Source organism: Mirounga leonina, unplaced genomic scaffold, assembly GCF_011800145.1.
Source record: "Mirounga leonina isolate KUSES-001 unplaced genomic scaffold, KU_Mleo_1.0 Mir_53, whole genome shotgun sequence".
In the NCBI taxonomy this organism is placed as follows: domain Eukaryota; kingdom Metazoa; phylum Chordata; class Mammalia; order Carnivora; family Phocidae; genus Mirounga; species Mirounga leonina.
The window spans coordinates 57,420,914-57,437,373 of NW_023270807.1; the positions used below are offsets into that span (position 1 = coordinate 57,420,914).

General features: G+C 34.0%; 1 protein-coding gene across 1 annotated transcript in view; it reads right to left on the reverse strand.

The window, feature by feature from the left end:
• The window catches only part of ASCC3 (activating signal cointegrator 1 complex subunit 3), a 354,273-nt gene that overhangs the window by 245,040 nt on the left and 92,773 nt on the right, over positions 1 to 16,460 (reverse strand). Inside the window, exons 9-10 of the mRNA XM_034991607.1 lie at positions 7,704 to 7,904; positions 7,116 to 7,256 (exon numbers count right to left, since the gene is read on the reverse strand). Coding sequence (XP_034847498.1) covers positions 7,116 to 7,256; positions 7,704 to 7,904 — 342 coding nt within the window. The remainder of the gene's footprint in view (positions 1 to 7,115; positions 7,257 to 7,703; positions 7,905 to 16,460) is intronic.

Here is a 16,460-nt window from a genome sequence, read left to right on the forward strand (position 1 = left end):
TTCTAAAATTTCTGACAAGTATTTTCACTGAGGCTTAAAGGAACCCTGAATTTATGATGTTAGGAAGAGATGCAGAAAGGATAATCCGAGATGAGGAAGGACAGGGTGTAAGGAAAAACACAACTGTTAAATGGAACCATTAAAAATAACAATGAATATTATAAAATAATAACTCTTTGCAAATGATACAATTAGGGAGAGAAGTTGGAAAGTGAACATAGATGAAGAACAATGGAAAATAAAGTTGGAAAGGGAAATCGGTGTTTTCACTGATGACAAATTTACTGAGTTCTTCAAAGTTGCACAAAGTGGCTTTTCAGCTGAAGACAAGATAGGTATTTGTTGTCTACACAGACTATTTTTCATGACAATAAATCTGAGAATTATGTAATTTTGTCTTGCAAAGGAAATTTTACATTCAAACCTCAATAAAATCATAACTGCTACTAGACCTGACAGTCCCTAGTGAACCACAAAACAAACCACATCTCGTATTATACTTAATTTATACAAGATTCTTAACAAGCTAAGTAGTTGGATTTAATTCACGCAAAAAAGAACCAATGAAAGTTTATGAGCAAGAGAACAATATGATCAGAACAGCATGACAAAGAATTTACAAATTAGATTAATTTGGTTTCCCATATTGGAAAAATAAAGACAAACTAACAATACTGAAAATATTTTTTTAAACAACAGGGAAATTGCAAAATTATGTTTAATTGTATTAATTATTGGGAAACTTATTTACCAAAAAATTACAAAGGGAATCATTAAAAAGCTATTAAAATTATATAAGTGAAAAGTCAGGAAAGCAAAAAATTAAAACTTCAAAAATAAAAGTTGAGTATGTCTATATTCCTATATGCTCTGCAATAGTCCTGCTTTGCTCTTTCTGTAGCCCAATCTCAAATGCAGTGGTAACAGCAGTCTATTAATCTTTGAGAATCTGAGAGAATAGATAGTAGGACAAGGTGAAGAGGTTAGTAACTATACAGTTTCAGGTCTACAAAAAATTAGCATCACTGATAGTAGGGCTATATTTATACTAGAGGAGAATAAAGAGCAAATATAAGAGAGGAGGTTCAATTTATACACTATTACTGAGGCCAAGCACACGGTCCCTGCCCTTAGAGAATTAACAAATATTGAGAAAAGACACAGAGCCGATCTAGGGAAGTTCAGAAATAAGCAAAGGGTGGGGGCGGGGCAGGGGGAGATGTTCATAAATCTTTTGACAATATAATATATAAATCTAAGTAGATTTTAATGTTTAACTTTCTGTATCTGTAAAGTGGAGACACTATTCAATAAGGTTCTTATAATATGAGCAAGGACGCACATAATGCACTTAGCATAGTGACTGGCTCATAATTTCAATTCAAATGTTACCTCCCTTGTTTTTCCATAAATATTCTTTCATTAACATCAACAACACAGCTAGATACAGTACAAAAGCAATCAAAATTTTATTTGAGAGTGGTCCAGATTTCTAAGATCTCACCAGATCTAAAACCATAGACTTTGTGGAGTAGGTCTTATTTTATGAATATAAATGAATGGTGCTATAGGATTCAGGCAAGAAAAAAGTACTCATAGGGTTTGAACTGAGTTTTGAAAAATGATTCAGGCAAATGTCAATGAATAAAGAACCACATTATGAAAAAGAGAAAATGCATGAGGAAACTTAGAAAATAGTAATGTTTATTCAAGAAAATGTTATTTGAGCAATGTTACTTTAGAAAAAGCAAAAATGGTCTGTTTGGCCATAGTTTGTATTGGTAAGTAGTTGGGACATAAGGCTGAAAACCAGGCTGGTTTTCACCAGATTGTGAAGATAATCCACTGTCTTACATAAGTAGTGGTTCTCAAAACGTTTTGGCTTTGGAACTCCTTTGCACTCTTAAAGTTATTGAGGCCCCAAAGAACTCTTGTATTTGTAGGTTATCTCTCTCTCTCAATTTCTTGTATTAGAAAGTTAAACTGAGAAATTTTTACAACACAAAAATAGAAAGTAGTCACTTCATTAGCTGTCGATGACATTACATATTACGCAGACTCTGGAAAACTCCACAACTATACTTTTGAGAAAATGAGAGTGAAAGAAAGTAACATCATAATGTTACTATAAGGATGCGTGGGTGGCTCAGTCGGTTAAGCATCTGCCTTCAGCTCAAGTCATGATCTCGGGGTCCTGGGATGGAGCCCCATGTCGGGCTCCCTGCTCAGCCAGGAGCCTGCTTCTCCCTCTCCTTCCGCCCCTCCCCCTCCTGTTGATGCTCTCTCTCTCTCTTTCTCTCAAATACATAAAATATTTTTAAAAAATAATGTTACTATGAAAATTGGTTTTAAACTTGCTGACCCCCAGAAAGAGCTTAGGAAACACAATGTTTCTGTACCATATTTTGAGAGTTGCCGCTGTATAGTAATGGGAATAACCAAATCAGTGCAGGGTTTAAATTTTTTTTAAAAGTCTGTTAATGGTGTGCAAGAGAGACTAAAGCAGAAATATACAGAGGAAGAGCCCGGGATTTGGCACAACAATGAGATGAGACTGCCAAAGCCGAACTTAACCATTTGCAGAAAATTTCTTAATGCTAGACTTACAAGAAATAGAAGAGGAAAAAACTGACTTGATTTCTTCCCTAAACTTCATTGTACCCATCAGGATACAAAACTCATTTCTTTAGGTAAGTACATCATAGGTATGGTCTCAGACTCTAGAGTGGTTCAAATTTCAGAAAAATTTATTTTTAATAAAGACAAATTTGTTAAAAGTCAAATTTTGAGTTACTCTATATGCCTTTATAAGACATTATGAAAATAAAAATCACACACTAAAGAAATTATCAGTCTATGTGTCCTATTGTGTAGTTTTAAGACATAATCTCTGTAATTTTATGTTCAGCTAGGCCTGGGAGCTAGACTTGGAATGTATCATATGTAACACAACTTCTAAGAATATATCAACAAACTTTCAGAATCAAATGTGTCCGTAAATTGGGAATATGTATAATACTGTACTGTGTTCTACAAATCTGTAAAACTTTTTTCTCTTTATTGTATAAACTTAAAATTTTTAAACATGATTCAGTTCATTGTGTTAAGTATACAAGTTATATAAGAAGAACAGAAACGTTAAACTGACCACAGTTGACCCTTGAATAACATGGGTTTGAACTGTGCAGGTCCACTTACATGTGGATTGTACAATACTATAAATGTATTTTCTCTTCCTTATGATTTTCCTAATAACATTATCTTTTTATGTGTGGTGTAAGAAAGTGGTCCAGTTTTCCCAACACCATCTGTTGAAGAGACTATCTTTTTTCCATTGGTTATTTTTTCCTGCTTTGACCATATAGGTGTGGGTCCATTTCTCGGTTCTCTATTCTGTTCTATTGATCTATTTGTCTGTTTTTGTGTCAGTACCATACTGTGTTGATGATTACAGCTTTGTAATACAGCTTTAAGTCTGGGATTATGATGCCTCCCACTTTCATTCTCTTTCTCAACATTACTTAGGTTATCTGGGATCTTTCTTAGTTCCATACAAATTTTAGAATTGTTTATTCTAGTTCTGTGAAAAATGCTGGTGTTATTTTTATCAGGACTGCATTAAATGTGTAGATTGCTTTGGATAGTATATACATTTCAACAATATTTGTTCTTCCAATCCATGAGCATGTAATGTTTTTCCATTTGTGTCTTTTACAATTTCTTTCATAAGCGTTCTATAGTTTTCAGCATACAGATCTTTTACCTCTTTGGTTAGGTTTATTCCTAGGTATCTTATGGTTTTTGGTGTGGGTTAACTTTTAAAAGAGCAGTTCAATTTTTAAAATATGCTTTCTAGTCTTCACTGCTAGGAAAAGAAAGTTAGTGCTTTTGAAATACAAATAAATTCAATAATAAAAAATATTAGGATATTGGATTCTACTTCCAGTAATGGCAGATGAGCAAAGCTGTGGTATGAATCTCTGCAGATAATTATAAAATACTTGGCTGTATACAATTAATAAAAACAAATTTTAAGAAACAGGACAGTATCAGAAATTGGTAAAAATAGAGAAAAGTAATGTCAAAACTACAAATCAATTACCAGAGTGCAAATTATTGACCTAAGAGTATGATCCCACACCCACTGCTATCGCAGCAAAAAAGGGGGTAGGAAAAACCACAGCCTCACTGGCAAAATGTGCCAGAAATCAGAGTTCAGAGCCAGGATTCAGAACTGAAAAGGCAGCTTGAAAATTAAGGTGAAAAGCCCAGCAACATGGGAACCTCTCAAATGTTGGAGTGAAAACTAATACATTTATGGGAGAAAAGCCAAGAGTCCCATGGAAAAAATCAAGCTGACACTGGAACAAAAATCTACTCTGAAAAAAATATAGCCACACAGAACTAATCTGTGATTTTGAGGCTTTTCTTAAGTGAGTGGATTTCCCAAACATGCACAGTTCTAGTGGTTGAAAGCAATAATTAGAGTACTTAAGGTGTCAGTTGATGGAGTTCAGGACATGCTAACCCAAAGAATCACTATAAAAGAGAACACTATCACTAATAAGAGATTCATATCCCTTCAAGGCAACAGGATAAAACATAAGTTGGAAATTACCATATTAATTTTAGCCAAAGTAATTAATGAAGAAGACCCCACATATTAGTCTTTTTTTTTTTTTTTAAGATTTTATGTATTTATTTGTTAGGGAGAGAGAGCACAAGCAGGGAGAGTGGTAGGCAGAGGGAGAAGCAGGCTCCCCACTGAGCAAGGAGCCCACTGCAGGACTCGATCCCAGGACCCTGAGATCATGACCTGAGCCAAAGTGTGATACCACGCTTATGGACTGAGCCACCGAGGCATCCCTAGTCTGGTGTTTAAAATCTAACCATATATCACAGTTAGGCAATATAAGCTAAAACTTATGATGACAGAATAATAAAAATATTAGTTTACTACTCAGTGTTATCACTGATAAAATACTTAACAAAATAATGTATTTTTTAAATAAAAAACACATCAAAATTCTTTTACATTATCTCAGAATTAAAATTTTCCAGTTAAAAGACCTAAATTAGCAGTAGTGGAAGTACATTATACATTTTAAAATTAATTTTGAAGCTGAAAATCTGAAGGAAAAGAAAGGTTAAGCTCCTAATGAGTCATTACCTGTTCTTATAAATATGTAGTAAAAATTCAAACAATGTTTGCTCTACCACTGATCATTTTCAGCAGTTAAAAATCTATTTATGCTAACAAAATAAATAAATCTGAGATTCCGTTAAATGTAAATGCGAAAAGATAAAGTTCTACCTATCTTAAATATAAGAACTATGTTGTTGGCTCTACTAAAGATTTTCCTTCTGCTACCTCTTTCTGAAATACAAAGCCATTTGTCAAATTACAGATATTTTAGAGACTGTCGGTGACAGTCTCTAAACGTTAATATACTCGCCTTCATTATTTCATGAAATAAAAAGGATATTAAAAATAACCAGAGTTACATCCTGATCACTGCTTTTTATCTAACTACAACTGAAATAGGGAACTGATCTTCACTAATAAATCTTTAAACTCTAATAGAATTTTTTTTTCTTGATCGTTGTTCATAATGCTGTAATGAACATGGGATATTTGAGACCCTAATTTCCTTTCTTTTGGATATATACCAGGAGTAGAATTGCTGGATCATACGGTAGTTCTATTTTAATTCTCTGAGAAACCTCCATGTTGTTTTCCAGTGACTGCATCAATTTACATTCCCACCAAGAGTGCACACAGGTTCCCTTTTCTCCACGTTTGCCAGCACTTCTTATCTCTTTTCTTTTTGATAACAGTCATTCTAACAAGTGTGAGGTGATATATCATAGTTTTGATTTGCATTTCCTTGATGATTTGTGATGCTGAGCATCTTCGCATATACCTACTGTCCATCTGTATGTCTTCTTTGGAAAAATGTCTATTCACTTTCTCTGCCCATTTTTGTTTTTTCTAGTTCCACTGAGAAATAATTGACATACATCACTGTATAAGTTTAAGGTGTACAATACAATGACGTGATTTACATACACTATGAAATGATTATCACAGTAGGTTTAGTTAACATCCATCATCTTATACAGATACAATAAAAATAAAAGAATTCTCCTTGTGATGAGAACTCTTCAGATCTCCTCTCTTAACTTTCCTATATATCATACAGCAATGTTACCTATAATCATCATGTTGTACATTATCCCCTAGTACTTTTTTATCTCATAACTGGAAGTTTGTACCTTTTGACCAGCTTTCTCCAATCCCCCATTCCCCAACCCCTGACTTTAAACTCTAATAGTATTAATTACATATCAGATATAATGTTTAAAATACACATTTAATAACCAGTAAGGACAGGCCAGAAAAGAGGTTGGCAAAGGCGCCAGGCTAATCAGCCAGCATATTCCCTCATTCTCACTCCAGTCCACTGCTGAGGTTGGATTGTCCCATTAATATTTGGTTATCCATTACTGCATTTTTTCAAAGCATTATGAACATTACCTTACTTACATGTTCCACCCAATTAATGATAATCTAGTTGTAGCTCTAATAGAGGTTTTGCCTATTCGGTCATAATATAAGATCCTTGTAGGCAGGAACTGTATCTTAAATATCGTTGTTGTCATGCATTTCACCTAATATAGTGCTATATACAGTGCGCGATTTAATAACTTCCTTTTTGATGAAATAAAGAATGACTAAGAATTTTTATTATATGTTAAGCAATCTTTATGGAATAGTTTAGAATAGTAGTGGGATCATTTAAGGATCTATATATTTTCCTGCTCTTAAAACTGAAGTCTGGTCTTATTCACATTTTCATCCTCCACCGTTTTAAAAGAACATCTACTGTCAATGAACTTAAAATTTATACCAGGCATCTAACAGTATTCAAGACACAGCAGGAATCACAGAAGTTAGAAGGGACAAAATTGGACAAAGCACCAGCAAAAACCTCTTTTGTAGAGGTAATATGTGGTTACAAATAAAAGAATTTCATTACATTATGTTTGTATTATGTTTACCTGAAAAAAAAAAAAGAATGGTATTAAACAAAAAACCTAAGTACACAACATACCTGAGTTCGTAAAATTTCATTTTTTGACAACTGCATATCCCCAGTCAATTCTTTCACAACAATGCCCAGTGGCTCTAGACGTTTGCTGAAGTAATTTGTCATTTCGGCTGCCAAGGCTTTCATTGGAGCAACATATACAATCTGTGCCAAAGAAATAGTACCTTGATGAATGAGCAAAAACTACAAGTCATTTGTTTCACAGCATTCAATATAAGTCACAATTTATTGTGAAATATAATTGTAGAGTAAAATATCTTAACAGTGATACCTGAAAAGTACTTATCTTTCTTAGGTAGGTGTGCAGCTGTTTAAAGGACAATGAAATTTGTTTATACATCTTCATCACTTTGAACACTCGTTCTGCTTCAAAGCTAAATGTATTTTCACAGTGTTTCATAGGGGTAATAGGATTTTCATAACACAAATAGGGACTGCCTTACTAGTAATAGAGTAAATCAAGCAGCAATCTTTACATGACATCATGAGTAATATCCTTAAAATTTTCCAGATTTCATGTAACATGTACAACTACAAATGATTTTAATTTTACAATTTAAAAAGTTGTGGTCTGACTTGTTAATTTCCTACCTTAAATTCATTCTTTTTGATAACACCTTGTTGAAAATGCTGGCGTATTTCATGCAAAACTGTAAGCATTGCAATATTGGTCTTTCCAGCCCCAGTAGGGGCACAAATCAGCATGTTCTCATTGGTGTTGTAGGCAGTCTCAAAAACAATTGACTGGATTCTATTGAGTCTCCTCATTCCTTTAAAAGCCAGCTGCCCAATCTAAAGAAAGAAAGAGAGAGAAAAAAAAATGACTCATTATAAATGATGATAATGTGAAGGACCCATATAAAATACTAAATGCAAACATTTACTTCTTTGATTAAAAAAAAAAAGATGACTAATTTGTTCAGTCTCTCAATATATCCAATATTTAAACCAAAATGTGCAGCTGAGAACTCACAACTACTATACGATTCTAATGCATTTGGGAGTTGCATACTCACTAAATTTGAAAAATATGATAATGACACTATATACCTGTATCTTTGTACACGATCTTAAGTACAAAACAATGATAAATTAATAACATAAGGAAATAAAATGAAACACAGGTATCTTTTGAGTTTGTATGATGATATTCTAGTTCAGTTAGATTGAAGATAACTAATGAAAGTCCAAACAAGAAATATGGATATAAATGAGTAGGAAATTCTGTTTCAATATGTTATGGATTTAAAAATATCTTTCTTAATTGCTATTAAGCCATAATAGTAGGAACAATAGCTGCAGATTATATTCATTCAGAACTTACACTGTGATATATATTAATTGTGAGCACTTTGATATATTTATTTAATTCTCAAAACAATTCCATGGTATAGGTACTTTTATTTATATATTTATTTATTTTTTAAAAGGTTTTATTTATTTATTTTGAGAGAGAGGGAGATGGAAGAAGAGAGAGCGTGAATGTGTGCACACATGGGGGCGGGGGAGGCTCAGAGGGAGAGGAAGAAAGAAGCAGACTCCTGGCTGAGCAGGGAGCCAGAACTGAAGCTTGATTTCACAACCCTGAGATTGTGACCTGAGCCGAAATCAAGAGTTGGACACTCAACTGACTGAGCCATCCAGGCCCCCCTAGGTACTTTTATTATGCCCTTTTAATAAAGAAGAAAATTGAGTGATTAAATAATTTTTCTTAAGGTCTTCCATATGAAAAGTCTTTAGAAATGAAAACTACAATGTCTTAGAGTAAAGAAAAAACTGGATAGGATTAATGGCAGAAAACTGCAATGGCTAAATTAATGTCAGAAAAAATAAATTTCAAAGCCAAGAATATTACCAGGAATAAAGACAGTCATTTCATAATGACAAAGAGAATAATTAATCAGTAGGGCATAACGGTCCTAAATGCTTATATACCTATAACAGATCTTCAAAATGTATGAAGCAAAAACTGATAAGACATGCAAATGATTTCAACATCCCTCCCAACACTTGATAGAACAAGTAGGCATGAAAATCAATAAGGTTATAAGCAGACTTGAATAGCACTATCAGCTAATTTGACCTGACTGACATTTATTCATCTAACAATAGTAGAATACAAATTCTCTTCAAGTGTTCGTGAAACATTAAAAAATATACTATATTCTGGGCCATAAATCAAGTTTCAATAAATTGAAAAGTAATTCATACAAAATATGTCATCTGATCACAAAGGAATGAAATTAGAAATCCTTAACAGAAATATCCTTTGGAAATATTCAAATATTTGAAATTAAGTAACACAGTTGCTAAATAACCCATGGATGAAAGAAGAAATTAATAGGTATTCTTAACCGAAGGAAAAAGAAAGCTCAACATATCAGAATTTGTGGATGCTGCTAAAGAAATACTTAGGGAAGAATATATAGCAGTAACCACTTATATGAAGAAAGAAGAAAAATTTATTTTTTCAATTCATTTTTTTATTATGTTATATTAATCACCATACATTACATCATTAGTTTTTGATGTAGTGCTCCATGATTCATTGTTTGCGTATAACACCCAGCGCTCCATTCAGTACATGCCCTCTTTAATACCCATCACCAGGCTAACCCATCCCCCCACCCTCGTCCCCTCCAGAACCCTCAGTTTGTTTCTCAGAGGCTATAAGAGACTATGGACTCTGAAAGAAGAAAAGTTTTAAGTGGATAAGTTCATCTTCCAAAATAAATTAAAACCAAAGTAAGCAGAATAAAGTAAATAGTAAGGATTGAAGTGGATATCAATGAAATGGAAAACAGAAAAGCTCATTCTTTGAGAAAGTCAACAAAACTGATTAATCTCCAGCCAAGATTGATCAGGAATAAAAGAGAGAAGACAGAAATTACTGATGTCAAGAATGAGAATGGTAGCATCACTACAGATGCTACGGATATTTAAAAAATTGGTAAATATTAATAAACAACTTTATGTCAATAAATCTGACAATGCGGATGACATGAAAAGTTACTTAAGTTAGGCCAAGATGTCTTAAATATACCATAACCTATAAATGAACAAACTGATAAACTGAACTTAAGCAAAATGAAAAAAACATAATCTTCAAGACATTGTTAAGAAAATGAAAGAAGCCAGCATGGAAGAAAATTTTTGCGAAGTATACATCTGATAAAGGACTTATATCCAGAATACATAAAGGATTCTCTGAACACAGCAGTAAGAAAACAAACAATCCAATTTTTAAAATGGGCAAAAGATTTGAACAATCAATTCACCAAAGGAAATATCCAGATGGCAATAAGCATATAAAAAGATGCTCAACATCATTAGTTATTAGGAGAATGAAAGTTAAAATCACAATGAGATAACATTACATATCTATTAAAATGGCTAAAATTTTAAAAAGTGCCCACTGCAAGTGTTGGTGAGGATGTGGAGAAACTGGCACTCATACCTGCTGCTGGTAGGAAGATAAAAATAGTACAATCACTTTGGAAAACAATTTGGCAATTTTTTAAAAGGTAAACATACAATTAACGTATGATCTGGTCATATCACTTCTAGGTTTTATCCAAGAGAAAAAAAAAGTATATGTACATACAAAAACTTGTACACAAATGTTCATAGCAGCTTTATTGTAATAGCCTTAAACCAGAAACAACTCAAATGTCCATCAGACGAATGAATAAAATGTGGCACATTTGGTTTTATTACTTTTTGCATTACCCTAGTACCTAACCAAATGCCATCAACATTATAGGCCTCTAAATAAATTTTTATTTACTGATAAATCAATTAAATAAGGGAAAAAATATTTTAAAAGATGCATTTTACACATAGTATCCTCCAAAGAAACAGTAAACTGGATCTAACCAAAATATGTGACAGTTCAGAAACAACCGATACTCAACCTTGAATAAGAAACTTATTTATATTGTTCTTAAAGGTTACAGTTCAAGGAAGAAGTGAACTAAAGCATTAGAATATACTGACAAAACCTAGTACATACTGATGTCTGTAACATTCTACTCAATTCAACAGTCATTACTGACCACTTACAAATACACTAAGGACTTAGGTCAGTATAAATATTCATTTTCTTAACAAAAGTTAGAGCGTATCTAAAATGATCCTTAAAATGTATTAGTTTGTGGCTTACAGGGGAAAAATTATTTTATTTTAGTTTTCTATAATAAAGATAGGACTCATGTGCTGAGGTATTTGAAGGGAGAGAGAGGCACTAAGAAGAATGCCATTTCAGGTGAAAGAAACAGAGTATTAGAAAAACACCAGGGTCACCTGCGTGGCTCAGTCAGCTAAGCATCTGCGTCGGGCTCAGGTCATGATCCCAGGGTCCTGCTCAGCAGGGAGCCTGCTTTTCCCTCTCCCTCTGCCCCTCTCTCCCTGCCCGTGCTCTCTCTTGCCACCACTCCAATATCCCTCACAAAGCATGTTGCACATCATAAACTATGTAACAGCCATAGGGTTAAAAATAAAACAATTTAGGGGCACCTGGGTGGCTCAGTTGGTTAAGCATCTGCCTTCAGCTCAGGTCATGATCCTGGAGTCCCGGGATCAAGCCCCGAGTTGGGCTCCCTGCTCACTGGGGAGCCTGCTTCTCCCTCTCCCTCTGCTGCTTCCCCTGTCTGTGCTCTCTCTCTCTCTCTCCGTGTCAAATAAATAAAATCTTAAAAAAAATAAATAAATAAAAATAAAACAATTTATATGAATACCTTATTTAACATCTTTGAGTATCCATTAGATAAATAATTCTAGAAAATTAGGTATTTTTTTTCATTTAAAGGTCTTTACTTACTGCTTGCATGTGTATAAAACCATTTTCAGTAATCATTCTAAAACAGATGACTTTGTGCCTTCTTAATAGCATATATTAAAGAAAATCTCACCTTTCATTCATGGCTGGGATCATCATCTGCTCACGTGGCAAATATTTATTGTGGTACATTTATTTATTGTTTAAATGGCCAAAAGGGTAGTTACACAATTTGTAATAAAAGTAGGAGAAATACACATTCAGATTATTTCAAACACTGATATGAATTAACAGATTATTTCAAACATGGATATGAACTTTTAATACATAGTATAAATATAAACCAGACTAATGCCATTTTCGACAAATCCGTCACGATGAGGGTTCTGTGACCTGAAACTTCTAGAGCACAGCCCCCTTGCCCTCCCACTTCCTTTTCTTTTATTTAGCCACACCCTTAAGTACGCCCTTGGGACATAACATCCTTGATGTGCCCCCAGAGATATGACTATGATGCACATTTATTCTTAAACATTTCCTCTTGGATTGTCCCCACCCAGCACAGACTCCCAGTCTCTAGGGCTATAAAAGCAAGTCTTAAAGGAAATGGGGCTGTGGAGATCTACTCCTCCTGCAGCTGCCCAAGACACACTTCTGTCTCTAAGTTCCCTTAATAAGCCGTTTCTTGTCAAGTTGGACTTGTCAGCCTTTATTTTCGGTCTCAGGGCTCCTACGGCCTTTGGAGATCGTTTCACATATACCTCCCTTTCAAGGAACAGTGTAAAACAGAGGAAGAGGGCATTAATAGTTAGGAAAAGGAGACAGGAGTCATGGAGAAACTGTAAGTCATGGTAAAGAGCGTGAATTTTTATTCGCAATACAAGAGAAGGTCTCTGCATGATTTTAAGTAGAGGAATAACAAATATATTATGCAGCCATCAAAAGGAATGAGATCTTGCCATTTGCAACGACGTGGATGGAACTGGAGGGTATTATGTTGAGCGAAATAAGTCAAACAGAGAAAGACATGTATCATATGACCTCATTGATATGAGGAATTTTTAATCTCAGGAAACAAACTGAGGGTTGCTGGAGTGGGGGGTGGGGGGGAGGGAGGGGGTGACTGGGTAATAGACACTGGGGAGGGTATGTGCTCTGGTAAGCGCTGTGAATTGTGCAAGACTGTTGAATCTCAGATCTGTACCTCTGAAACAAATAATGCAATATATGTTAAGAAAAAAAAAAAAGAAGAAGAAGGTAGCAGGAGGCAAAGAATGAAGCGGGGGAAATCGGAGGGGTAGACGAACCATGAGAGACGATGGACTCTGAAAAACAAACTGAGGGTTCTAGAGGGGAGGGGGGTGGGAGGATGGGTTAGCCTGGTGGTGGGTATTGAGGAGGGCACATTCTGCATGGAGCACTGGGTGTTATGCACAAACAATGAATCATGGAACACTTCATCTAAAACTAATGATGTAATGTATGGGGATTAACATAAGAATAAAAAAAAACACCAAAAAAAAAAAAAAGGTCTCCTTGGCCACCATGTGAAGAACAGATTGGGAAACGGTAGACAACTATGCTAGCAGCACAGGTGGAGGACGATGCTGGTTTGTATTACATGAGTGGAGGTGCAGCTAATAGGATTCAATAATGACTTAAATGTGAGAGAATGGGTTAAAAAAAAAAGAGATAAATCAAAGACGACCTTTTTCCCTTAAGTAGATGGGTGGCAGTTCTACTGATGCTATATAAGAAGATTAAGAGGATAGACGGAGAGAGGAAAAGAAAAATAACACTACATTTTAAGAACTACTCTATGTCCAAATAGAAATTTCAAACAGGCAATTGCATCTGACTTTGGAGGTCAATGGAAAAGTAAAGGATTTTTTTTAAGAAACTCATTTTCAGGGGGTGCCGGGGTGGCTCAGCTGGTTAAGTGTCTGCCTTCGGCTCAGGTCATAATCCCAGAGTCCCTGGATCAAGCCCCAGGTCAGGCTCCCTGCTCAGCCTGCTTCTCTCTCTCCCTCTGCCCCTCACCCTATGTTCTCTCTCTTAAATAAAATCTTTAAAAAAAACCCCTCATTTTCAGAGAGTTACAGTGACTTTCCCAAGGTTACACATTAGTAGCAGACCTAAAATAAAATGTCACATTATACTTCAATAATAAAAATTTAAAAAGGAAATGTAAACCATATATGTAAATTTTATTTTCCAGCAGAAACATTAAAAAGTTTTTAAAAATTGAAAAAATTAATGATGTACTGTATGGTGACTAACATAATAAAAGAGAAACAAGAAAAAAATCAATTTTATAAAAATTTTATTTAACCCAATGTATTTAAAATATTCCTTTTAATACATAATAAAAATTATTTTTCTTTTTACCTAACAAGTCTGAGAAATAAGTGTTTTTTACACTTAAAGCACATCTCAATCCAGACCAGCCATATTTCTTTTTTTTGTTTTAAAATTTTAAAAAATGAAATATAGTTGACATTTCATATTAGTTTCAGGTGTACAGCATACTGATTTTAATTCTATATATTACAACATGCTTACCATGATAGGTGTAGTCACCACTGTCACCATACAAAATTATTATAATCTTATTGACTGTGTTCCCTATGTTGTACTTTTCATCCCTGTGATTTATTTATTTTATATAACTGGAAGTATGTACCTCTTAATCCCTTTCACCTATTTTGCCTATCCTTCCACCCCTACCTCCCTCAAGACTGTTCAACGGAACATGTAGCTAGTGGCTACTGTATAAAACAGTGTGGCTCTAGAAAGCACCCAGCTAACTTATATAATGTTTTTGAAACTGACAAATAGATTGTCATAACATAGCAGACTGAATTGTGGGAAAGGCTCTTAGGACAGCATACAAAATCTTTAACATGGTTTCAAAGGCCTTGCCATAATCTGAGGGTCATGGAATTCAGATGCACCATATCGAGGATGCTTTGGGGAATAAAAAGAACATTAGTTTAATCTGACCTCTTATTCTTAACAAAGTTATCCTTAGTAAGCAAAGAAACAAAAAAACAAGTAATCATTTGTTGCATGTGTTAAAGACTGTAATTAATGTTCTTTTCCAACACTGACTAAATCACTAATAATTATTTCTATATTCCAACCCAAATTCTACAACAGTTAGGTCTAAGCATGCACCATATACTAAACCGGTCCCAGATGAAGCCTTACTACTCACCTTTATTAAAGGTTGAGAAAAACTTCGGCTGATCAAACAAAAATTACTTACAGAGTCTGCTTGAGATTCTCTCTCTCCCTCTGCCCCTCCCACTAGTGCTCTCTCTCTGAAAGATAAATAAATGTCTAAAAAAAAATCAGAGTACTAAGGGTTGGGAATTATGTTTTTCATCTTCATCTTCCTAATATCTCCTATAGTACCTTGCACAAAGAAAATATTCAGTGATTTTTTTTTTCTGTACTTGCTTCAGCTGAGTCATTCTAATTAAACCAATTATCATCTGTGAGCTGCATTATTGATGGATTTTCATAAATTAAGCAATATTTAAAACACTCCATGTTAAGCACAATGACTAACTCCAGAACAGGAGCTGGGTATATATTATTCTGCTAACATTATTTAAGTTTGATAAATGTTTTCTATTATCAGATATCATAAATACTAGCCAAATTATTTTTTTTTTTCCCTACATTCATTCACTGCAGCTGCCAGTGAAACTAGAAGCTACCTTGGACATCAGCCCCTACTACATTTGCTCTGGGGAAAAAAAGGCAGTGTCGAAATATACTTTTTACATTTTTAAAATCTTCTTGATACTAAGATAGCATTAGAAACTCTAAAACTAATCAAATACTTAGCATGTCATAGAATTTCACACCTTAGGAAGAATACATAAAAATTATGGTCAGAAATATTTAATATTCTATCTTTACTGTTTATCCTCAAGAAATCATTTATCCTCAAGATATTGCTTGACTGATTTATACCCAATCCAAGATAAATTTTTATACCTATATTTTTACATATTTATATCTTTTTATGTATATATAGCAACATATGCTAATGTGCTATTCTTTTAAAATATCATAACCTGTGAGTCCAAAGATAACAAAATGTCATTTGAGAGACTTTCTAAAAATCAGTAAAAATTATGTTTATTTCTTTATTTTATAGGGAATTCTTAGGAGACTATATACCACATATAACAGAGTTGGTCAACTAAACTCCAGATCAGTGTATTTCACAGAAGAGGTTACCCTCCACTAGTGGGTTATGAAATCAATTTAGTGGATTGTGATCAGCATCTTGAAAGAATAGAAGAGGAAAAAAAAATAGTGCAGCATATCACATATGATAAGGGCATATACTGTTACATAAAATTTTTGTGTTTGGGTGATTGAATCAAAATGTTAAATTACAGTTTGAAACCCAGTGTTACAGATAAACACTTTCCAATGAACACAAATGCATTCTTTCAAAGTATGACTTATTTCATTTTGGGAACACAGCGATCTTTCTCTCACAACTATATATAACCTTGGGCTTAGCAATTCCACTTTTAGCATACTTGCAC